The following is a 26,098-nucleotide window of genomic DNA, read 5'->3' on the forward strand; positions in this document are numbered from 1 at the left end:
AGGGATAGTTCACTCCATAAATCACCACAGTCAAACGTTTCCTGACCTCAAAAGTAGTCTAATGCCAAGATGAAGCCACAACTCACGCTATTGTTTGTGTGTAGATCCAGCTCGGGGCGGCAGGTAGCCTAGTGGTTAGAGTGTTGAGCCAGTAACTGAAAGGTTGTTAGATCAAATCCCTGAGCTGACAAGGTAAACATCTGTCGTTCTGCCTCTGAACAAGGCAGTTAACCCACTGTTCCTAGGCTATCCTTCTAAATAAGAATTTGTTCTTAATTAACTGACTTGCCTAGTTAAATAAAGGTTCTATTTTTTTTTAAATGCCTTAACATGAAAAGTCAGGCACTGAATAAAATGAAGAAATTAGACAGCGTCTATCTTTCACATGGAAGAGGTGTCTACTAAAAGCATCAGAAGACTTGTGGAGTCCCAGGACATGTTGATCTGTGGATGGCAGCACATTTCCCATCACAATGAATTACTGCCTGGAAGGCAGGAGAGAAGTGGGATTCAGTCTGACAGGGTGACTCGGGCTTTTCTATGAGCTGAGGCAATGGCAAACAATGTGGCCTTATTAGGACTTATCCTGCCTTCACCACCTACTCAAATCTGTCTGAATGGGTTTGAAATGAATTTGGTCATGTGGGAAATGTAGTTAACTAGCCCTACATCTAAACAGGGTTGAATGGAAGATGCAGCCTATTCTTTTTTGAGATGAAGAGGAAAAATGTTATAATTGAATAATTAAAACCAACCAGATAAAGCTAGACTAATTCCACCCTGAAGTTATTGATCATAATATCAGTTGTATAGTTTCTACACTGTGGACCTGTACATAGCTGAATGTAACATGTCATTCTCATGATGTCTTATAATAGCCTATACAGTTAGACTTTCGATGTTTTTCGTCATATGGGTCAAATGTAATGCTACTTCCTTCTGCAAGACATTTCTTTAGATGTTCACACCAAGGTAAACGCTGAACATCATTAAATATTCCCTGTGGTAAAAGCCCTGAGTTCCACAGCGCACTCAGCCAGCCAGAGGGGAGACTTACACAGGTTGAAGTAAGGGGTTTGCGGTGAGACGGGGAAGGCAGGGGTATGGGGGAACACCTCACCACCAACAGTGGGCGTGGGGCTGATTTGGCCTCCATCCAACTCCTCAAAGGCCTCTCTGTAGCTGTGGATGTGTCTCTGGAGGGAGGGAAAACACGGAGACACGCACAGAAACACACATATATTCGTTTTCATTGTGGCCATCACATCTCTGTAATCATAATGTGAGACACACTTGAGAAGGTTAGGCCTAGGAGCGGGAGCATTCTACCTCCTTGGGACGCCCCCCGGGATTCAGCGCTATGGTGTTGACGAACTCCGGTGAGACGCAACGAATAGGGGAGCGGACCGGGGGTTGGTAGGAAGAGCTTTCGTCGTGGCCGTTGATGCATTGTCTCTCACTAGTGGTGCGGTGATGGGGCGGGGCCGATGCCTCGTCCAATGACGTCCCACAAGACTGGACACCTGCCAAGATCATTCAGAGGTCACATTTGATCACAAATCGCTCACATTGCACACAAGTGGTTTGTAAAAAAAATAAGTGTGTTTGCAAACAGACATCATTATCATGCAACTCTTCACTGCAAACCGGCAATGTTTCGAACAGCCATTTATCCACAGGAACGACATAATAGGCAAACAGCTACAAAGTAACCTGTTAGAAACGGCAAAGCTGACCTTTCAAAATGCTACTTGATGTTGAATACTCGGATCAGAACTTTCTCACTACAATCAGGCACTGTTTATAAGAGCTCTGGTGTTGTTCAGTTGGGAACAGTAAGGATCAATGTTCTCCTTGAAAGCCACAAGATTATCAGGAACTTGCTGGTACATCAGTGAAACAGTCTACATTTGTAATTGTTGTTATCTGGGTAATGCTCTGTGGCAGTTGCTAATGTTTTGGATGAACCTCAAAAGGGTCCAGTAAGCTGATTTCAATGGGCAGGTTTGGAGGGAAGGAGAGAGAGCTGCCAGTGTAAAACAAACAGGATTTGTGTAAGAGCGTTATCCTAATGTGTTAGTTACTTCATGGCCGGGTGAGGTACTGTAGGTGGTTTTGCTGAAAACAGGTAGTGACTATGGGAAGTGAACAGCCGGCTTTGCACGGCTATGTGCAGTTTTGGAAAGGAAAAAAGAGGGGGAAAAAATCTAAACAGGCACAATATGTGGAGGGAAGGTTTTTGGAGGGAACATTTAGAGGGAACTTGTTTTTGTTCATTCGTAACCATAGACGTTAGGTTAATGTAAAGATTCTACCTATTGTATGTTTGGTGTCAAATCCAGCTTTTCCTAAACATATGTTAAATGTTTCCCTGGGTTTAAAGTAAATATTCTCTTTGAGAGTCACTGAAAATTGCGCATAAACACCTCCATTGCTTTTTTTGTTCAGGTATAATGCAATATACTCTGTAGCTAGCACTGACTGTCTGCAAACAAACTATCTGTCTGATTCGTGGATTCTTCTGGCCTGAAGTTCTGACATACCGTCCCGAAGATGGAAAAGCATGCAAACACACCCTAGTGAGAGAGTCGACTGTTATGGAAACCGTGAAAAATATTTACGAGCCCTAGCTCAGCCTCTGGCTGGATAAACCAGCCGATATATCCACAGGGGAAAAGTTAGCGATAGCATTAGCCTGCAGCTGTGGGAAACTAAGATGGTTATAGTTACTGTCAGAATAGATCTGGCCTCTTTGGTCATACACGAGTCAAACATTCCTTATGTGTTTGGGTACTCCAAGTCATATTCATGACTCTGAAGAGACATCTCCATATTCCACAACCTTAAACCGCATGTAAAAAAAAAAACTACACAGGGGTTTTGAAGGTGGTATCAAAGGATGGCAGTCTTCTAAGAGGCCAACTAACATCCTGTCTGTCTAACGCACAACGCTGTATACACATCAACAGAAATCTAGTATAACTACAGCCTTTTGTGCATATCCGATTCAAATCTGTTATTTTTGCTGCAGTATGAACAGCCAAAAAGCACATGTATCACTAGCCACATTTCAAATCACCTTTGTGAAAAAAAACAGACACAAATCGGATTAATGGCCATCCGACTTGTGTCAAATCTGATGAATTTGCCCTCAAGTGGTTTTTAGACTGTTATTTGGCATATATTGTCGCTTGCTAGCTACTCTGTTGACAGTTTGTCAAGAGCATGTAGCAACTTACTAGCTCGTTAGTTGTTTATCCAACTTTCCAAATTAGTCATTTTTGGCTAGCCACAGCAGTCAACTAGCTAGCTAGGTCACTGTTTAGCTTTTTAGCACATTCACTAATTTGTTCGTAATCTTATCCTTTTGAGTCTTTAAAAGTCTTCTTACACTATGATTTTGAACATTCAAAGCAAATGGGAAACGTCCATGACAGGTATTGTTGTCACCTTATAAGGCTACATAACTTCTGACTGATACTAAGCATGTGCACCACCACCAATCAGCCTACACCACTGCGCACACACCCGTCGTTACTATAACAAGTAGCGTTGCCATGTCACCAAATGACTGTTGTCTGAACACACGCGAATCCTATTTGGTCACTTGTAACTTGTAGTTTGGACAGTCAGTATTCCAAAACGGATTTGAAAAACAGAACTGGTTTGAGCATTAAGGCGTGCAGTGTGAACAAGGCTAAATTGAATTTTGTCGGAACCCAATTTTCTGCATACCTAAACAGTACCGTGACAAGATCTAAGAGTAGGATCTAAGAGTAGGATCTAAGAGTAGGATCTGAGAGTAGGATCTATGAGTAGGATCTAAGAGTAGGATCTAAGAGTAGGATCTAAGAGTAGGATCTAAGAGTAGGATCTAAGAGTAGGCCTAAAAGGGCAAAACCTGCACACATGCCATTCATATGCCCATTTATTTACTCTTGATTTTCCTCCAATGGTGCGGCTTAAGTAGTGTCACATGTCCAGGTTGGGCTCAGATTTTGATTTGTGGATCGAGGAGGGGCATTGTTATATACATCTCAAGCACTGGTGCGTGAATAGTGTGTAGCTGGTAACCCCCCCTCCCAAACGGGCCTGGAATCACAGAAAACAGATGGACCCAGTATGCACAGCGGAGCCTGTCAAACACTGTGCCGTTGCCCTGGCGATGGCTAATAGCTTCCAGCTGTTACAGCGGAGATTCCCAGGATATATTTGGGGAATTGTCTTCTCCCCCTCCCCCTCGTTTCTCAACCATATAAACACATATATTGTATTGAATAAAATGGATCCAAGGCATAGGAAATGGGATAAAGTATTTTATGAAGACAGGACTAGCACTCATCTCCCTACACCACGCTGGGAATATGCTCCTGTGAGGGACTATGTTATGGTGAGGGAGGGTTATCTGGGGTAAAATTAAGGGGAATTCCCTTCAAAGTAATGTATTGAATAGATTGCAAGCATATCTATGTACTTTATGTATCCAAATACCCAAACAAAGTGTTTTTCTTCCTGTAGACCAGGTCGGACCCTATTCTGACAGCCTCAATTTGACAGGGCAGGCTCTCTACAAGGTGTCGAAAGCATTCCACAGGGATGCTGGCCCATGTCAACTCCAATGCATCCCACAGTTGTGTCAAGTTGGCTGGATGTCCTTTGGGTGGTGGATCATTCTTGATACACACAGGAAACTGTTGAGCGTGAGAAACCCAGCAGCTTTGCAGTTCTTGGTACAAAGGCACTTAAATATTTTGTTTTACCCATTCACCCTCTGAATGACACACCTACACAATCCATGTATCAATGGTCTCAAGGCTTAAAAATCCTTCTTTAACCTGTCTCCTCCCCTTCATCTACACTGATTGAAGTGGATGTAACAAGTGACCTCAATAAAGGATCGTAGCTTTTCCCTGGATTCACCTGGTCAGTCTACCTCATGGAAAGAGTAGGTGTTCTTAATGTTTTGTATACTCAGTGTAAATAGAATGGATGTGGTCATTCATTACAGTCCTTGGACTCCCGGGGCTACTCTGACTTTCTGGAGTACAGTACAGTACTCTGTAGACCACTCCAGGCTCCTGAAAGAAAAGAACTGTGCATCCTATTCTACCTCTTCTAATGAACAGATAAGACCTTCACAATGTTTTCAAAAGGGAGTCTAAAGTATCCGTCCCCATAGATTTAGGGCCCTTTGCTTGTGATGGAAATGTTAAAAACAGAAGATGGAAAGAGCAGCCTTGAAAGAGGCCAGTGTTTCCTGGCCTTGAGTATTGTTCCCTGGAGGTATGTTGTGACATGCGCTCTGCTGCGAGTCTCCACAGAGACACCTTTGTGCTTCCTCATTTCGTCCTTCTAAAACTTAAATATTACCCAAATGCTTTTTTTGTGTTGGGTCGATGCCTTAACCTTGAGAAATAAACATCAGACTGCTTCCTCCATCAAACAGAGACGGTGTATTGGAAAACTGGACATTAGATAACATTGACATAGCAAGAGATAGAGAGAGAGAGAGAAACAGAGCAAGAGAGACAGAGAGAGACAAGACAGAGAGAGACAGTGAGCGAGAGAGAAAGAAAGATAATGAGGAAAAAAAGAGAGTGAGGCAGAGACAGAAAGAAAGGGATATAACAGGAAGCAACAAATGCAAACAACAAACTAGCAGGCAGTGCCATGGAAAAACAGTCAGCAAGGTTCATTTGGAAGAGGAATCAGTGGCAGGGTAAAACAGGGGAGGAGAGGAGGAAGGGAACGAACCAGAGAGGGAGAGGGAGTGACGGTGCTCAGACTGAGGAGACGTGAGTCGGCGTTGCATTCGGGCCGAGTACTCTGGTTAGAGCAGGGGTATAATTGGAGTCGGCAGAAGAATGAGGAGGAGGAAGATGATGAAGATGAGGGAGAATGAGGAGGATGAAGATGATGAAGAAGAGAGAGAATGATGGATAGGTAGAGAGATGAAGAGATGGTTCACAGAAAGGAAAAATATAAGAAAAGTTATTTGCTAGTTTATAAAAACGTACAGAATTACAATCATAATTGCTCACAATATGACAGAAATGTCAAACATCTATGAGAGAAATTACTGACATAATCATTGACTATCATGACATGATCAGTGACTATCATGACATGATCAGTGACTAACATGACATGACCAGTGACTATTATGACATGATCAGTGACTATCATGACATGACCAATGACTATCATGACATGAACAGTGAATATCATGACATGATCAGTGAATATTATGACATGACCAGTGAATATCAGTGAATATGTCAGTAATATTAGAGAGCAATATTCTCTCCTATAGTTTGTTATTTTACAGTAATGTGTGTTGTGAATGCCCTATAAATAAAGTTTTATTAGATTTGTGTATAAAACCACCATAGTACTATCTCTGTTTGGCCATATGGGCCAGACAGTGGGGTGGCAGGTAGCCTAGTGGTTACAGCGTTGGACTAGTAACCGAAAGGTTGCTGGATCAAATCCCTGAGCTGACAAGGTAAAAATCTGTCGTTCTACCCCTAAACAAGGCAGTTCGCCAGTAGGTCATCGCTGTAAATAAGAATGTGTTCTTAACTGACTTGCCTGGTTAAATAAATAAAATAGTTATATCACTGTCCGGCCATAGTGGTGTAAAAAAAACAACTGTCTGGCCATAATGGTGTAAAAAAACACCTGTCTGGCCATAATGGTGTAAAAAAAACACCTGTCCGGCCATAGTGGTGTAAAAAAAACACCTGTCTGGCCATAATGGTGGTTATTGTGTATAAAAGCACCATAGCATTATCACTGTCCGGTCATAATGGTGATTATTGTGTATAAAAGCATTATCACTGTCCGGTCTTAATGGTGCTTATTGTGTATAAAAGCATTATCACTGTCCGGTCATAATGGTGCTTATTGTGTATAAAAGCATTATCACTGTCCGGTTATAATTGTGCTTATTGTGTATAAAAGCATTATCACTGTCCGGTCATAATGGTGCTTATTGTGTATAAAAGCATTATCACTGTCAGGTCATAATGGTGCTTATTGTGTATAAAAGCATTATCACTGTCCGGTCATAATTGTGCTTATTGTGTAAAAAAGCATTATCACTGTCCGGTCATAATGGTGCTTATTGTGTATAAAAGCATTATCACTGTCAGGTCATAATGGTGCTTATTGTGTATAAAAGCATTATCACTGTCCAGCCATAATGCTATTTCACCGAAACTCATCATTTCAGAATCAAGAAGATGCATTAATGCTTTCTATTCTATTCAACTCCATTATTGTAACAGTCCCTGTCTTACAGTTGAATCAGAGCTGTCCCTTCACAGCTTAGCAATACGTTTGTTTCCATATCACTAGTCTCTGTTGGCTTTATGGCAGGTTTCCACACTGTAGAACTGTGTTTGGTTAAGCCAGCGAACTTGCTCCGTTGGCGAGAGCTCATCCTGTGAGCATGTGCGATGACTGATGAGCTCACTGCTAACGCAGACTGTCATGAGATGCGATTAGCTGAAATATGCACTTTGGAAAGCTTGTCAAGCGGCACAACTGCCATGTATGTAAGGTACATGGGTTGTTCTCCTGGAAAAGGGTTGGCCACCCGGGCAGAATACATTCAAATGGTCTTATAATGTCATTAACAGTTTACCCTTGTGTTTGTTGGCATAGTTCTGCATCACTATTAAAAACTATTTCAGTGAGGCTTATTAAGAGCAGTAGCATTGTGAGGTCACAATGGCTTCATTGTGACCTCGCGGGGCTTATATCAATACCAACGCCGGTGCATCAAGCTGTCAAGCTGACCTCCCATTGGATATTCTGATATTCTCTGGTGTTTTTACAGATAGATGTTTTCTGTTCATCGCTTTGTGAGGTAAAAAAAAAAAAAAAAAACTGCAAAGGAAAGAATGTGTCATAAGTGCTCAGTTTCAGGAGAAAACTATTACCATGTTCTCTGTTAGCGTCTCATATATATTCATGAACGTTTTTTGTTTCTCTCTTTTAATACCCTAATGTGTCCTCGACTTGAATATCACTTCCTGTTTCCTTTGTTTATGAAATCACACCTAGTGTGTCTTCGACTTGAATATCACTTCCTGTTTCCTTTGTTTATGAAATCACACCTACTGTGTCATCGACTTGAATATCACTTCCTGTTTCCTTTGTTTATGAAATCACACCTACTGTGTCTTCGACTTGAATATCACTTCCTGTTTCCTTTGTTTATGAAATCACACCTAATGTGTCCTCGACTTGAATATCACTTCCTGTTTCCTTTGTTTATGAAATCACACCTACTGTATATGCCAATGACAACACATGAGTGCTGCAGTCTTACCTGACACACGCTGGGCTACTAGGCCCTCCACGTTGAACGCTTCATCAGGCTCTGCATCGCTGGGATTGGGTGATGAGAACGTGGCACTGGGGCTCTGTTGGGGCTCCCGGAGCTCAGAGGACAGGGACGGGTACACGATGCTGGGGGGGTACACGTTGATGGGTTTCAGCTGCAGCTGGCCCACGCTACTGGGGACCTGGGTGGGAGAGCTGGTTCTGGCTGCCCCTTGGCTAGAAGGTTCAGTGGGGAAGCCAGGGATGGGGGCTACAGAGGGACCAGGGTGGTAGATGGCTGTTGGTCTCTGGATGGCAGAGGGCTCTGGAGACGTGGACGGCTGGAAAGGGGAGGACCTCAGCATGACCTGAGCTAGGCTGGGTGCAGGGCTTCCTGAGATAGCTGAGTCAGCCTGGTAGGAGGGCCTGGCCAGGGACTGGGAAAAGGATGGTTGTGTGGTCACCACCTCCTTGTTATCTCCCGGGACACTCTGGGACTTTGGCACTTTCCCCAACAGGCGTCCGGGGTCCAGGTCCAGCATCAGCAGGTTGAGCGCCTCAATGGACTGCTCAATCTCCTGCTGTGAGGCAGTCTGCTGGTGGGGGAAGTGGGGCATGCTGTGGTGGCTCTGTAGAGGCATGGAGGGTGGAGGAGAGCCAAAATACACCCCGTCCATCACCGGCTCTTCTGGGACGCCATATTGCTGCCACACGTTGAGCCCACGTTGGACGGCGTTACGGCTGCTGGTGTTGCGTGCTGGCGCTCGAGGGAGGGGATTCTGGTCTGCACCGAATGACTGTGAGCAATACAGGTTTCCATTCTGGCTGATAATGTAATCGCTCGCAGGGGGAACTGACTCACCTGTCCCATCCTGAGCTGAGCAGAGGCTTCGCACTAAGGTGACGGGAACCTGGTCAGCCACATCATGTGAGCCTATTGCGACATTTATGACAATGTTTTCCGGGGGCCTGTCTGGGATGCTCCTCTCTAGATAGGGGACCTTGTCATGCCCGTTGATAACCGTCTCAGCCTGGTAGTAGAGGTCTGCTGGCGTGGCTCTCCCTTCCACGGATGACAGAGTGCCCAAGCTGTCCATGCTGTTACCTTCCTGGCTGGTGGGCAGTTCCACCTCGTCATCCAGAATATCTGTTTCTCTGTCCATGCTGCTGTTGTGGCCATTCACATGAACTTGGGCAGGCACCAGGTGTAGTATTCCCCCTCCCCCTAGTCCTATCCCCATCCCTCCGCCCGATGGAGAGGACAGGTAGTCCTGGCAATGCATGGGGCCCTCCAGGCCACTGAGCAGCTGCTCCAGGTCCTGCTTCTCCTGGGGACTGATGAGCTGGACGGCCAGGACCGTGCCCGAGACTGGGGCCTCTTCCTGGGCCGCTGGCGGCTGGCTCACTGGTGGGGCTGCTGCTGCTGGGGCTGGCTCATCAGTGCGGTCGGTCTTGATGGAGGCGGTGGAGTTGCCTGAGTCGCTGCTCACCGACAGGGCGTGGTCAACCGTGGGTAGGACGTGTTCGGTGGCGGTGGGCAGGAGGTCGTTGGCAGTGACTGCATCCTCGATGGACTCCTTCTTGCGGACTTTAGCATAGGGGCTGCCGTCCAGAGGGCCCTGGGTGTGTATGACGTCTGGGGAGAGAAAGACATAGAGAGGGAGAGGGTGGTTACAAAGAGATGGAGAAGACCGCACAGTAGTTTTTATTAAAAAACATATTTAACCTTTATTTAACTTGGCAAGTCAATTGAGAACAAATTCTTATTTACAATGATGGCCTGGCCTCCTGCAGGGGGAGGGGCTGGGAATAAAAATACAACTATAGGACAAAACACACATCACGGCAAGAGAGACACGACAACGCTACATAAAGAGAGACCTAAGACACTAACATAGCATGCCAGCAAAACATGACAACACAGCAACATGATAACAACATGGTAGCAGAACAAACATGGTACAAATATGATTGGGTACAGACAACAGCACAAAGGGCAAGATGGTAGAGACAAGCAGCCACAACTGTCAGAAAGAGTGTCCATGATTGAATCTTTGAACGTAGAGATAAAACTATCCGGTGTTTTCTGCGGCTCGTTCCAGTCGCTAGCTGCAGTGAACTGAAAAGAGAATCAACCCCGGGATGTGGATACCTTTATCAGAATGTGACTGGCAGAACAGGTGTTGTTTATGGATGATGGAGGGTTGCGTTATATCATGTATAAATGGTCAAAATGTAACGTACTGTATATTATTAAAACGTTTTTGGACATATAGTGAATATTTTTGGTATCGTGAATATCATTTTTTTTCCAGCAAAACAGACCTGTAATACTGATAAAGCAACTAAATCCAGTAGAATTGACTAACACAGAAAGTCTCAAGAGGGAGCAGAAGAGAAGGGAAATGTAATTTCTCAGTGTGAAAGCGATGCCAAGGCAGCTGCTGTTAAACTGGGTACTGGCCCACTTCTGCCTATTTTACCAGCCTCTCTCTGACAGTAAATAAGAATGGGTCTGTGGTATGCAGTGTGGAAAAAGGGCTGAAATGCCAAAAGCCTGGCTTGCACTTTATCAAGCCAATAACACTCATTTCCACCACCTGAAAAGCATTGGCCTTTAAGAAATGAGTGAGCGAGTATATTTTATGTGTTTTTATACAGAGTATGCTGTGTATGATCTATGTATCACACGGTTCTGATGGAAAAAAACTAGACTGACTGTACGCTGACGATTGATGTACAGTTTGTGGACACCCCTTCAAATTAGTGGATACCTGACAGGTGTATAAAATTGAGCACACAGCCATGCAATCTCTATAGACAAACATTGGCAGTAGAATGGCCCGCACTGAAGAGCACAGTGACATTCAACGTGGTAAAATTTCTGCCCTGCTAGAGATGCCCCGGTCAACTGTAAGTGCTGTTACTGTGAAGTGGAAATGTCTAGGAGCAACAAGAGCTGAGCCACGAAGTGGTAGGCCACACAAGCTCAAAGAACGGAACCGCAGAGTGCTGAAATGCGTAAACATAGTCTGTCCTCGGTTGCAACACTCACTACCTAGTTCTAAACTGCCTCTGGAAGCAACATCAGCACAACAACTGTTTGTAGGGAGCTTCATGAAATGGGGTTCCATGGCCGAGGCACACAAGCCTAAGATCAGCGTGCACAATGCCAAGCGTCGGCTGGAGTGATGTAAAGCTCGCCACCATTGGACTCTGGAGCAGTGGAAACACTTTCTCTGGAGTGATGAGTCAACATTCACCTTCTGGCAGTCCGATGGACAAATCTGGGTTTGGCGGATGCCATGAGAACGCTACGTGCCCCAATGCATAGTGCCAACTGTAAAGTTTGGTGGAGGAGGAAAAATGGTCTGGGGCTGTTTTTCATGGTTCGGGCTAGGCCCCTTAGTTCCAGTGAACGGAAATCTTAAAGCTACAGCATACAGTGACATTCTAGACAATTTTGTGCTTCCAACTTTGTTGCAAAAGTTTGGGGGAAGGTCTTTCCAATTTCAGCATGAGAATGCAGCATGCACAAAGCAAGGTCTATACAGAATTGGTTTGTCGAGATCGGTGTGGAAGAACTTGACTGGCCTGCACAGAGCCCTGACCTCAATCCCACCGAACGCCTCTGGGATGAATTGGAGCATCGACTGCGAGCCAGGCCTAATCGCCCCAACATCAGTGCCAGACCTCACTAATGCTCTTGTGGCTGAATGGAAGCAAGTCCCCACAGCAATGTTCCAACATCTAGTGGAATACCTTCCCAGAAGAGTGGAGGTTGTTATAGCAGCAAAGGGAAGGACCAACTCCATATTAATGCCCATGATTTTGGAATGAGATGTTTGACGACCAGGTGTCCACATACTTTTGTGTATTTTCTAAAATGAGCTCAGAGCAAAGTCATTTGTTATTGGTACATCATCCTGGCACAGAACTACACTTAAACATTCACCCACAAACGCACGCGCCATGGTGGACAAACTGCCTCGCTAAGGAAGCCCTGAAGGCATTTCCTGTCCTCTTGGAATAGAAGAACAACATTTACTACACATAGACCAAAAGCAGACAGAAAAAGACAGACAATTATAAATCACAACTACACCAATTATTACAATTATAAATTACACCTTTCATTATTGTGAAAATGGACAAACGCACAAGAATGCACACGTACATACACACGTACGCAGGCGCACACACACACACACACACACACACACACACACACACACACACACACACACAGTATTCCCACATCATCCTTGTGGTCGGGTCATGTCAAGGGGAATGATGACCCCCTAAAAGCACCAGTGCCAAGCTGCTCTTCCTGTAACGACCACTTAGCAGCTGGCCTTTAAATTGCCGCTCACGCTCACGTTGGAAACCGCAATAACCACAGTGCCATACACATTTATATATTTAGCCACTCCTGGAGGAGGATAACGGATGTTGAATGAGGAATGCTTCTTATTACAATATAACCTTAAAAAGCAGCACATTTCGGCATTACAGTCTCCACCAGAGGGCATGAAGGGAGCATTGACAAAAATATACTGTCTGTAACATATACTGTATATCTAAAATATACTATATATATGAAAGAAACTGTATATCAAAGATACTGTATATAAAATACACTGTATATATATATGAAAGATACTGTATATCAAAGATACTGTATATCAGATACTGTACATAAAATAGCCATCTGATTAAGCGTCAAACTCCTCACCCCACACAGTTCCCATGAAGCTGTACAGTAAATCAAAGCATGTTTGAAACAGCAGTGTGTGTTGTGCTGCATGTGTGTTGTGAGTGTTGTGTGTGTTGTGTTGCGTGTGTGTTGTGTGTGTTGTGTGCGTGTTGCATGTGTGTCTTCTCTGTGTATCTTCTGTGTGTGTCTTCTGTGTGTGTGAGTGTGCGTGTGTGTGTGTTTGTGTCCGTGCGTGTTTGTGTGTGTGCGTGCGTGTGTGTGTGTGTGTGTGTTTGTGTCCGTGTGTGTGTGTGTGTGTGCGTGTGTGTGTGTCCGTGTGTGTGTGTGTGTGCGCGCGCGTGTGTGTTTGTGTCCGTGTGTGTGTGTGTGTGCGCGTGCGCGCGTGTGTGCGTGCGTGCATGCGTGTGTGTGCGTGCGTGTGTGTGTGTGCGTGCGTGTTTGTGTGCGTGCATGCGTGCGTGCGTGTGCGTGCGTGTGCGTGTGTGTGTGTTTGTGTGCGTGCATGCATGCGTGCGTGTGAATGTGCGTGTGTGTGTGTGTGCGCGCGCATGTATGTGTGCGTGTTTGTGTGTGTGTGTGTGTGCGTGCGTGCGTGCTGACCCTGAATCAGTGGTTAAGGGCAACTTATAGCTACTCCTGTGACATGATCTTTGACCCTGTGACCTTTGGAGCCATTTCCTGCCAGCTGCCAAAGGTCACCTAATGAGGTCCACGATGCCCTTGTTTGACATTTGAATCTATCTGTGGGTTGACCCAGCCCTCTCTGCAGGGTTACCCAGCCCTCTCTGCAGGGTCACCAAGCCCTCTCTGCAGTGTACCCAGCCCTCTCTTCAGGGTCACCAAGCCCTCTCTGCAGTGTACCCAGCCCTCTCTGCAGGGTCACCAAGCCCTCTCTGCAGTGTACCCAGCCCTCTCTGCAGTGTACCCAGCCCTCTCTGCAGGGTCACCAAGCCCTCTCTGCAGGGTCACCAAGCCCTCTCTGCAGGGTCACCCAGCCCTCTCTTCAGGGTCACCAAGCCCTCTCTGCAGGGTCACCAAGCCCTCTCTGCAGTGTACCCGGCCCTCTCTGCAAATTTATCCAGCCCTCTCTGCAGGGTCACCAAGCCCTCTCTGCAGGGTCACCAAGTCCTCTCTGCAGTGTACCCAGCCCTCTCTGCAGGGTCACCAAGCCCTCTCCGCAGTGTTCCCAGCCCTCTCTGCAAGATTACCCAGCCCTCTCTGCAGCGTTACCTGATCAGACCAAAGGTGAGGATACAACAGTTTAACTGACAGAAGATTGAATCCAAACATTGCACTGTTGATATTATATGCGTTTTACAGTTACTGTACTTTTCACAGCATTTATCAATAACGAAATCTAAAAATAGTCTGGCTACATTCAGTAACATAATAAGAATACTCCTTGACATTTCAGACTAATTACAAGATAAGAACAAATTATTACAAGGCTTTGACTGAGAGGTCTAACTGGTGTCTCCAAGTGGCAACACGCCTCTCCAAACTGTACACAGTTTCCTAAGAAATGTCAATGAACTTTTATAACTCAAGGATAAAGCTTTCTACTGTAAAGTGCTTTTTTGAGCTCTCCTAGCTTTGCCATTGAGGACCTGAAGCAAGCACACTTGTAGTTTTTTTGTTTGGAACACAGCCCTGCGTCCCCACCCTCACACAATTACTGTTGTTGTTTTCGCAATCCAAAAACATTCAATTATAAGTCAAAATCTGGGTCAGGTGGTTATCATTTGAAAGTATATTCTATTGCCAACATGACTAGCTAAGTTATATAATAGGATATTTGTCACGCCCTGACCATAGTTTACTTTGTATTTTCTATGTTTTGATTGGTCAGGGTGTGATCTGAGTGGGCATTCTATGTTACATGTCTAGTTTGTCTAGTTCTATGTTCGGCCTGATATGGTTCTCAATCAGAGGCAGGTGTTCGTCATTGTCTCTGATTGGGAACCATATTTAGGTAGCCTGGGTTTCACTGTGTGTTTGTGGGTGATTGTTCCTGTCTATGTGTTTTTCACCAGATAGGCTGTTTTAGGTTTTCGTTACATTAATCACGTTCTTTATTTTGTAGTGTTTGCATTGATTCGTGTTTTACGTTTGTTCATTAAAACATGGATCGCAATCTACACGCTGCATTTTGGTCCGACTCTCCTTCACATACAGAAAACCGTTACATAATCACCCACCACCAACGGACCAAGCAGCGTGTCAACAGGCAGCAACAGCAGCGTAAAGAGGAATGGACATGGGAGGACGTTTTAGATGGCAAGGGCTGTTACACTTGGGAGGAGATACTGGCTGGAAGAGATCGCCTCCCATGGGAACAGGTGGAGGCACTTAGGAGAGCAGAGGCAGCCGGAGAGAGGAGCCGGCGATATGAGGGAACACGGCTGGCAAGGAAGCCCGAGAGGCAGCCCCAAAAATTTCTTGGGGGGGGGCTAACAGGGAGTATGGCTACGCCAGGTAGGAGACCTGGGCAGACTCCCTGTGCTTACCGGGGGGCTAGAGAGACCGGACAGACACCGTGTTATGCAGTGGTGCGCACGGTGTCTCCAGTGCGGGTGCATAGCCCGGTGCGGTATATTCCAGCTCCGCGTGTCTGCCGGGCTAGATTGAGCGTCGAGCCTAATGCCATGAAGCCGGCTCTACGCAGCTGGTCCCCAGTGCGTCTCCTTGGGCCGGCTTACATGGCACCAGCCTTGCGCTCGGTGTCTCCGGTTCGCCTGCATAGCCCAGTGCGGGCTATTCCACCTCGCCGCACTGGCAGGGCGACCGTGAGCATTCAACCAGGTAAGGTTGGGCAGGCTCGGTGCTCAAGAGCTCCAGTGCGCCTGCACGGTCCGGTTTTTCCAGTACCACCTCCACACCCCAGCCCTCCGGTAGCAGCTCCCCGCACCAGGCTTCCTGTGCGTGTCCTCGGCCCAGTACCACCAGTGCCAGCACCACGCATCAGGCCTACAGTGCGCCTCGCCTGTCCAGCGCTGTCGGAGCCCTCCTCCTCTCCAGCGTTGTCGGAGTCTCCCGCCTGTTTAGCGCTGTTAGAGCCTTCCTTCTCTACAGCGCTGCCGGAGTCTCCCGCCTGTTCAGAACTGCCAGTTTGCAAAGAGCTGCCAGTTAGCATAGAGCTGCCAGTTAGCATAGAGCTGCCAGTTAGCATAGAGCTGCCAGTTAGCATAGAGCTGCCAGTTAGCATAGAGCTGCCAGTCTGCAAGGAGCTGCCAGTCTGCAAGGAGCTGCCAGTCTGCATAGAGCTGCCAGTCTGCAAGGAGCTGCCAGTCTGCAAGGAGCCGCCAGAGCTGCCTGTCTGCAGGATGCCGCCAAAGCTGCCAGTCTGCAAGGAGCCGCCAGAGCTGCCAGTCTGCAAGGAGCCGCCAGAGCTGCCAGTTAGCATGGAGCAGCCAGGGCCGCCAGTCAGTATGGAGCAGCCAGGGCCGCCAGTCAGCATGGAGCAGTCAGGGCCGCCAGTCAGCATGGAGCAGCCAGGGCCGCCAGTCAGCATGGAGCAGCCAGTCAGCATGGAGCAGCCAGAGCAGCCAGTCAGCATGGAGCAGCCAGAGCTGCCAGTCAGCATGGAGCAGCCAGTCAGCATGGAGCAGCCAGGGCCGCCAGTCAGCATGGAGCAGCCAGGGCCGCCAGTCAGCATGGAGCAGCCAGGGCCGCCAGTCAGCATGGAGCAGCCAGGGCCGCCAGTCAGCATGGAGCAGCCAGTCAGCATGGAGCAGCCAGTCAGCATGGAGCAGCCAGAGCAGCCAGTCAGCATGGAGCAGCCAGAGCTGCCAGTCAGCATGGAGCAGCCAGTCAGCATGGAGCAGCCAGAGCTGCCAGTCAGCATGGAGCAGCCAGTCAGCATGGAGCAGCCAGAGCTGCCAGTCATCATGGAGCAGCCAGTCAGCATGGAGCAGCCAGAGCTGCCAGTCGACCAGACTCTCCCAGATCTGCCAGTCGACCAGACTCTTCCAGATCTGCCAGTTGACCAGACTCTTCCAGATCTGCCAGTCGTCCAGACTCTTCCAGATCTGCCAGTCGTCCAGACTCTTCCAGATCTGCCAGTCGACCAGACTCTTCCAGATCTGCCAGTCGACCAGACTCTTCCAGATCTGCCAGTCGACCAGACTCTTCCAGATCTGCCAGTCGACCAGACTCTTCCAGATCTGCCAGTCGTCCAGACTCTCTCAGATCTGCCAGTCGTCCAGATTCTCCCAGATCCGCCAGTCGTCCAGATTCTCCCAGATCCGCCAGTCGACCAGATTCTCCCAGATCCGCCAGTCGACCAGATTCTCCCAGATCCGCCAGTCGACCAGATTCTCCCAGATCCGCCAGTCGACCAGATTCTCCCAGATCCGCCAGTCGACCAGATTCTTCCAGATCTGCTAGTCGACCAGGATGTGCTGAAACCGCCAGCCAGCCAGGTTCTGGTAGTTTCTACTACCTGCCTGGGCTTCCTCTCAGTGCTGAGCTTCTTCTCAGTGCTGAGCTTCCTCTCAGTGCTGAGCTACCCATCTGTCCCGAGTTACCTCTGTCCCGAGCTGTCCCTCTGTCCCATGTTATCATTGTGGTGGGTAACCTATTTAGGGACGTTTAGGAGGGGGATTAAAACTGTCATGGAGTGGGGTCCACGTCCAGCGCCAGAGCCGCCACCGCGGACAGATGCCCACCCAGACCCTCCCCTATAGGTTCAGGTTTTGCGGCCGGAGTCCGCACCTTGGGGGGGGGGTACTGTCACGCCCTGACCATAGTTTACTTTGTATTTTCTATGTTTTGATTGGTCAGGGTGTGATCTGAGTGGGCATTCTATGTTACATGTCTAGTTTGTCTAGTTCTATGTTCGGCCTGATATGGTTCTCAATCAGAGGCAGGTGTTCGTCATTGTCTCTGATTGGGAACCATATTTAGGTAGCCTGGGTTTCACTGTGTGTTTGTGGGTGATTGTTCCTGTCTATGTGTTTTTCACCAGATAGGCTGTTTTAGGTTTTCGTTACATTAATCACGTTCTTTATTTTGTAGTGTTTGCATTGATTCGTGTTTTACGTTTGTTCATTAAAACATGGATCGCAATCTACACGCTGCATTTTGGTCCGACTCTCCTTCACATACAGAAAACCGTTACAATATTACAGAGTTAGGTTTTCAGAGGGCACTTCGGACAAACATATTGTGACTTTGGTGTGCATAGAATGAAGTGCATTCAAGTGCGTGTTGCAAGGCAAATCTTCTTCACAATAGGACAAATGTGAGCTCATTCTGTTCTGGACAACGTGGAGAAAAACTCATGTCATTCTTGTAACTGTGGATCAAACATAGCGATAATAAGCGTTGATACCGTTTTCAAATCTGGAAATGTGAGGTGAACATTGACTCATGGGTGTGTGGTTTGCTTGTATGAGATCAAAGTAATATTTATTTGAATCCTTAACGTCTCATCTTTCACAACACATCGACTCCTTTTGATTTACGGCATTTACCTCAGACAACAAAACATTTGCAAAAGTTGCCCAATTTGTGCGTGCAGTGCCCAAATTCAGATTAGCTGCCAGTCAAAATCCATTCAGAGCTGTGAAGTGCAGAGCCAGAGCTTTGACATTGTGTAAAGCATGTTGCTGTATAGCCACTGCGTTCCAATTTAGGCGCTTGTCAGTGACAAACTCTGCCTTTTTCAATCTGTATACGAGATGACAGGGTCTGTGAGTGGAAAGGGCTACGTTAGCAGCCCACAGACCAGGACTTCCTTTAACCTTTTACTGCAGAGGGCTAAATCAGGTTCACACAGTGTTTGATGGTAGTCTTAAACAAATCTACTTTGATACAACCTCACACACATGGTTATGGGGATAAAAAAAGAAGACACGCACCATGTCCGATATAGAGTTGAAATGTATTAAATTTTGAGTTTGCATAGCAATATTACACTTTATATACATCACAGAAGATCGAAATATAACAAAACTTAGCACAAAAACACCGGATTTTCAGCAGTATTTAAATGTGTATTTATTTATTGATTATGAAAATATAAAAATATGAATAACATTCCACTCATGAGGCCACTAGGTCATTTGACTGCAGGAAAGGTCTACAGTCCAGGATTTCCTTTAAATATCAACATTGCTTGGAAAAAGTGAGCCTTTCCGTCATTGTCTACTCTGGCCTCCGTCACCCCGGGCAACCCCACCCAGCTTCCTTTACTGAGAGTCTGGAAGGTTCCAGAGAAATAAGCAAAGACACTACAGAGACTACACATCTTCTACCCTACAAAGACACTACAGAGACTACACATCTTCTACCCTACAAAGATACTACAGAGACTACACATATTCTACCCTACAAAGATACTTCAGAGACTACACATATTCTACCCTACAAAGATACTTCAGAGACTACACATCTTCTACCCTACAAAGATACTACAGAGACTACACATATTCTACCCTACAAAGATACTTCAGAGACTACACATGTTCTACCCTACAAAGACACTACAGAGACTACACATCTTCTACCCTACAAAGACACATCTTCTACCCTACAAAGATACTACAGAGACTACACATATTCTACCCTACAAAGACACTTCAGAGATGACACATCTTCTACCCTACAAAGACACTACAGAGACTACACATCTTCTACCCTACAAAGACACTACAGAGACTACACATATTCTACCCTACAAAGACACTTCAGAGATGACACATCTTCTACCCTACAAAGATACTACAGAGACTACACATATTCTACCCTACAAAGACACTTCAGAGATGACACATCTTCTACCCTACAAAGATACTACAGAGATTACACATCTTCTACCCTACAAAGACACTACAGAGATGACACATCTTCTACCCTACAAAGACACTTCAGAGACTACACATCTTCTACCCTACAAAGACACTACAGAGACTACACATCTCTACCCTACAAAGATACTACAGAGATTACACATCTTCTACCCTACAAAGACACTACAGAGATGACACATCTTCTACCCTACAAAGACACTTCAGAGACTACACATCTTCTACCCTACAAAGACACTACAGAGACTACACATCTACCCTACAAAGACACTACAGAGACTACACATCTTCTACCCTACAAAGACACTACAGAGACTACACATCTTCTACCCTACAAAGACACTACAGAGACTACACATCTCTACCCTACAAAGACACTTCAGAGATCCAAATGTGACACAACCGGCAACAGATCCATATGTAATCCATAACAGGCATCGGATAGTAAATCAACGGTTGCAGCTCAATAAAGCATCACTGAATAACCCGTATTAATAGCGAAGACACACATGGCAAAGCACTTGAGAACAACATTACTTTTACGTTTTGGATCTTACTTTCAGTGGGTTTGGAGCTTACACAGTAGAAGGTATTCAAAAAGCACAAAACAGATAGCGTGAAAGGAGCTCCCCTACCTGTGTGAAAACAGCAGTTGGTATGGTCCAGAGGAATCTGAGAAAAGCCCAGGTGCTACCCCAAAGCGGAACCCCCGGAGTGCAGCATTGCGGAGCTGAATAGGGGGGGGGGGGAGTTCACTTGGCTCAGGAGGCTAATTGTATTGTGAGAGCTGCTGCTGCTGTTGTTGTGGACTAGTGGTGAATAGCTGCCTGTCTGAGCTACTCTGAGTAAGCTCCTGCTCTTAAGTCCTGTGAACTCTCACAACAGTCTCTGTGTGTCGGTGTATGTGTGGGGAGACGGGCAGCCGCACACACCACGGTATGCGTTTGACTGAGTGACATCACCCTTCGCTCTCCCTCTGTTTCCTTCTCTCTAGCACACAAATGCATGTTCGCACAGACACAAGGAACAACCAAATCATACTCAACACACACACTACACAGCCTCCACCTCTCACCCACCCATGAAAATTAGCCACTTTTACTGTTGTAACTAGGTTCAATGTCTGACATTTTACTAGCTATCAGAGTTAACACTAGGGAATAGAAACAAGCTGTTACTGTGAAAAGAAAAACCACACCCTGAATTGGGGAAAGACGAAGAAGGAAAAAGAGAGAGAGAGAGAGAGAGAGGTGATCAGTCCCTGGATGGGAGATCAGATGCTGCTGGAAGTGGTGTTGGAGGGCCAGTAGGAGGCACTCCATCCTCTGATCTAAAAAAAAGATCCTAATTCCCCAGGGTAGTGATTGGGGACATTGCCTTGTGTAGGGTGCTGTCTTTCAGATGGGATGTGAAACAGGTGCCCTGAATCTCTGTGGTCACTAAAGATCCCATGGCACTTATCATAACTAACTAAATTCCCAATATGGCCCTCAAACCATCATGGTCACCTAATCATCCCCAGCTTACAATTGGCTCATTCATCCCCCCTCTTCTCTCACCTGTAACTATTTGCCAGGTTGTTTGGTGTAAATGAGAATGTGTTTTCAGTCAACTTACTCCGAAATCTAAAGGTTTTATATTAACTAAAAATGTTGTTTGGGATAGGGTTAAAACAATATATCTCAAAAAAACTTTATCACTAGATTCCAACTAGCAATCTTTGGAATCAGAGGCATATTCTACTTGAAGGTAACGGCGCTCACTGTTTCCCCTAGTGGCCGGTTTCCACATCCTTTCCCGACGTCTTGAGACATGGATGGACGTTGAATACTGACTTGTTTCAAGGGTGACCTGGCTGGAAAGTGAGAGGTGCTCAATAGTATCTGATCTGGAACAGGGTACCAATGAGATTGCACGCGCACGCACGCACACACACACACACACACACACACACACACACACACACACCCCCACACACACCGACTTTGTATCTGCACAATGTAGTCCTGTTCATGTACACAATATACAGTGTACTGACATTTCCTTACAAAGATTTTAACTACAGATTTCTTCTGCTTGAGCTCCACTGAAGACTCCATCTTACCTAGCGATCTCCTACATTTACATCGCTTAGGAAACACTGGCTTTACTGTGAAACAACTGAACAGAGAACAGAACCACAGAGAACAAACATACTGCTTCTCTCTTCCAATGTGACAAGACAAACATTGACGCAACTGTTGTAAAAAGCTGCAACGGCATTAGATTTTCTATCTCTGTTTGGAATCTGACCTCTGGCCTGTTCTAAAAAGAAGACACTTCAGATATACATTCAGGAGGGAGAACGACAGCCTAAACAGTCTTCAGCACTTACTTTATAGCTTACAATAGACTGCTATCATCATTATTAACTCTGAGTGGACTGAGCAGCATAGAGTTGTACAAAGATGATGATGATGATGATGATAATGTTGATGTCTTGATGATGATGATGATAATGTTGATGTCATGATGATGATGATATGATGATAATGTTGATGTCATGATGATGATGATATGATGATAATGTTGTCTATGATGATGTTGATGTATTTATGATGATAATGTTGCTGATGATGATCATGTTGATGTCTTAATTATGATGATGATAATGTTGAGGTTTTGATGATGATGATAATGCTGATGTCTTGATTGTAATGATTATGTTGATGTATTGATGCTGCTGATGATAATGTATTGATGACGATGATGATAGCTTAATGATGATGAGGATAATGTTGATGTCTTCACGATGTCTTAATTATGATAATGATCATGTTGATATATTGATGATGATGATGATGGTGATGTCTTAATGATGATCAGGGTTAATCAGAGTGTATACATGTGTATCAGGGTGTATCAAGGTGTATCAGAGTTTATCAATGTGTATCAGGGTCTATCAATGATTATCAATGTGTATCAGAGTTTATCAAGGTGTATCAGGGTATGTCAGGGTTTATCAAGGTGTATCAGGGTATGTCAGGGTTTATCAAGGTGTATCAGGGTGTTTCATTGGTATATCAGGGTTTATCAATGTGTAAAAGGGTGTTTCTGGGTGTATCAGGGTATATCAGGGTTTATCAAGGTGTATCAGGGTGTTTCAGGGTTTATCAAGGTATATCAGGGTGTATCAGGGTGTATCAAGTATTGTCAAGGTGTATCAGGGTGTATCAAAGATTATCAAGGCGTATCAGGGTTTATCAAGGTATATCAGGGTGTTTCAGGGATTGTCAAATTGAATCAGGGTTTATCAAGGTGTATCAAGGTATATCAGGGTTTATCAAGGTGTATCAATAATAATTACGTTGTTTAAGGGTCTATCAAGGTGTATCGTGGTCAATCAGGGTAAATCGGAGTTTATCAAGATGTGTAAGGGTGTATCAGGGTGCATCATGGATTATCAGGGTGTATCAGGGTTTATCAATGTGTATCAGGGTGCATCAATGTGTATCAATGTGTATCAGGGTGTATCAGGGTGTATCGGGGTGCATCATGGATTATCAGGGTGTATCAGGGTTTATCAATGTGTATCAGGGTGCATCAATGTGTATCAGGGTGTATCAGGGTTTATCAGGATGTATCAATGTGTATCAGGGTGTATCAGGGTTTATCAGGGTGTATCAATGTGTATCAGGGTCTATCAATGATTATCAAGGTTTATCAGGATGTATCAATGTGTATCAGGGTGTATCAGGGTTTATCAGGGTGTATCAATGTGTATCAGGGTCTATCAATGATTATCAAGGTGTATCAGGGTGTATCAGGGTTTATCAAGGTGTATTCAATGTAGTATATCAAGCTGTGTCAATGTTTGTCTTGTCACATTGGAAGAGAGAAGCAGTATGTTTGTTCTCTGTGGTTCTGTTCTCTGTTCAGTTGTTTCACAGTAAAGCCAGTGTTTCCTAAGCGATGTAAATGTAGGAGATCGCTAGGTAAGATGGAGTCTTCAGTGGAGCTCTAACAGAAGAAATCTGTAGTTAAAATCTTTGTAAGGAAATGTCAGTACACTGTATATTGTGTACATGAACAGGACTACATTGTGCAGATACAAAGTCGGTGTGTGTGTGTGTGTGTGGGGGGGTGTGTGTGTGTGTGTGTGTGTGTGTGTGTGTGTGCATGCGTATGCATACTTGCATGTGTGCAAGGGAGCAAGCGTGTGTGAAGAGTACTAATATTTCTGTCTATTGGGGCTCTTAATTTGAGCATGTGTGTGTGTGTGTGTGCGAACGTGTGTGTGTGTTTTCTTGGCTCCAGGAGAAAATTGCTTTGCTGTATGATCTCACACACATTTGTCAGGGGACCTGTCTGCATCCCTGAAACCTTTTTCTGCCTAATTACCCAGCCCTGCCCAGCCCTGTCTGCCTCAAACTATGTGGGTGTGTGTGTGTGTGTGTGTGTGTGTGTGTGTGTGTGTGTGTGTGTGTGTGTGTGTGTGTGTGTGTGTGTGTGTGTGTGTGTGTGTGTGTGTGTGTGAGAGATCGTGCTACTATATTATTACTATTATATTTTTATAGTATTACTATTAAAGTATAACTACTAATACTATTATAGTATTACTATTATATTATAAAATATCTAATTATTATTATGATTATATTATTACTATTAAATTATCACTATTGCATTATTGTATTACTATTATATTATGACTATCATATAATTACTATTAAATTAAGACTTCAATTATGACTATTAAATTATAATTATTAAAATATTATTTGTATTATGACCAATACTTTATTGCCATTACAGTATTACTATTATATGATTAAATTATATTATAACTATTATATAATTACTTTTATATTATTACTATTTATTATTAACATTATATTACAACTATATCGTAACTATTATATTATTACTATTATAACTATTATATTATTACTATTATAACTATTATATTATTACTATTATATTAAAACTTTTATATTATTACTATTTATTATTAACATTATAGTACAACTATTATATTACTACTATTATATCATTACAACTATATCATAACTGTTATATTATTACTATTATATTATAAAATTATTACTATAATATTTTTACTATTACATTAATACTGTTACATTATTATTTAATATTATAATATTACCATTATAGTATTACTAGTATGCTATAAATATTATAGAATTATATAATTACTATTAAAGTATTACTATTATAGTATTACTATAACTATTATAATATTACTATTATTATATTATTACTACTATATTGTAACTTACATTTTTACTATTATATCATTAAATTATTACTATTATATCATTACAATATTACTATTAAACTATTATTACTCTTGTGTTATTACTATTATACTATGATACTATTACTGTTATAGTATTGCTAGTATATTATAACTATTATATTATTACTATTACAATATTACTATTACATTGTATAATTAATTATATTATTACAATTAAATTATTACATCATTACTATTCTATTGTTATTATTAGATAATTACTATTTTACTATCTGATTACAATTACATTATTACTATTATAACAATTGTATTACTATATTATTACTATTACATTATTACTATCATTACTATTATATTATTACTATTATAACTATATTACTATTACAAGTATTGTATTATTACTATCATTACTATTATGCTAGAACTATTATAACTATATTACTATTACAATTATTGTATTATTACTATTATTACTATTATATTATTACTATTACATTATTATGTTATTAATATTATTACTATTATATCATTACCATTACATTATTATATTATTACTATTGTAATATTATATTATTACTATTGTAATATTCTATTATTACTATTATATTATTATTATATTATAACTATTATATTATAACTATTATATCATTACCATTACATTATTATTATATTATAACTATTATATCATTACCATTACATTATTATTATATTATAACTATTATATCATTACCATTACATTATTATATTATTACTATTGTAATATTATATTATTACTATTACATTATTATTATATTATAACTATTATATTATTACTATAATATTATTACTATCACATTAATATTATCGCTACACATTCGTCGCCAGACCCACTGGCTCCAAGTCATCTACAAGTCCATGCTAGGTAAAGCTCCGCCTTATCTCAGTTCACTGGTCACGATGGCAACACCCACCCGTAGCACGCGCTCCAGCAGGTGTATCTCA

The 26,098-nt window shown here is 43.7% G+C and overlaps 1 protein-coding gene across 1 annotated transcript in view; it reads right to left on the minus strand.

Moving 5' to 3' along the window:
• Nucleotides 1-26,098, minus strand: part of LOC110520604 (tensin-1) — a 337,260-nt gene that overhangs the window by 31,476 nt on the left and 279,686 nt on the right. Inside the window, 4 exon segments of the mRNA XM_036975231.1 lie at nt 1,058-1,196; nt 1,330-1,523; nt 5,755-5,826; nt 8,339-9,967. Of these exon segments, the coding sequence (XP_036831126.1) occupies nt 1,058-1,196; nt 1,330-1,523; nt 5,755-5,826; nt 8,339-9,967 (2,034 nt within the window).

This window comes from Oncorhynchus mykiss, chromosome 3 (assembly GCF_013265735.2).
Source record: "Oncorhynchus mykiss isolate Arlee chromosome 3, USDA_OmykA_1.1, whole genome shotgun sequence".
Classification (NCBI taxonomy): domain Eukaryota; kingdom Metazoa; phylum Chordata; class Actinopteri; order Salmoniformes; family Salmonidae; genus Oncorhynchus; species Oncorhynchus mykiss.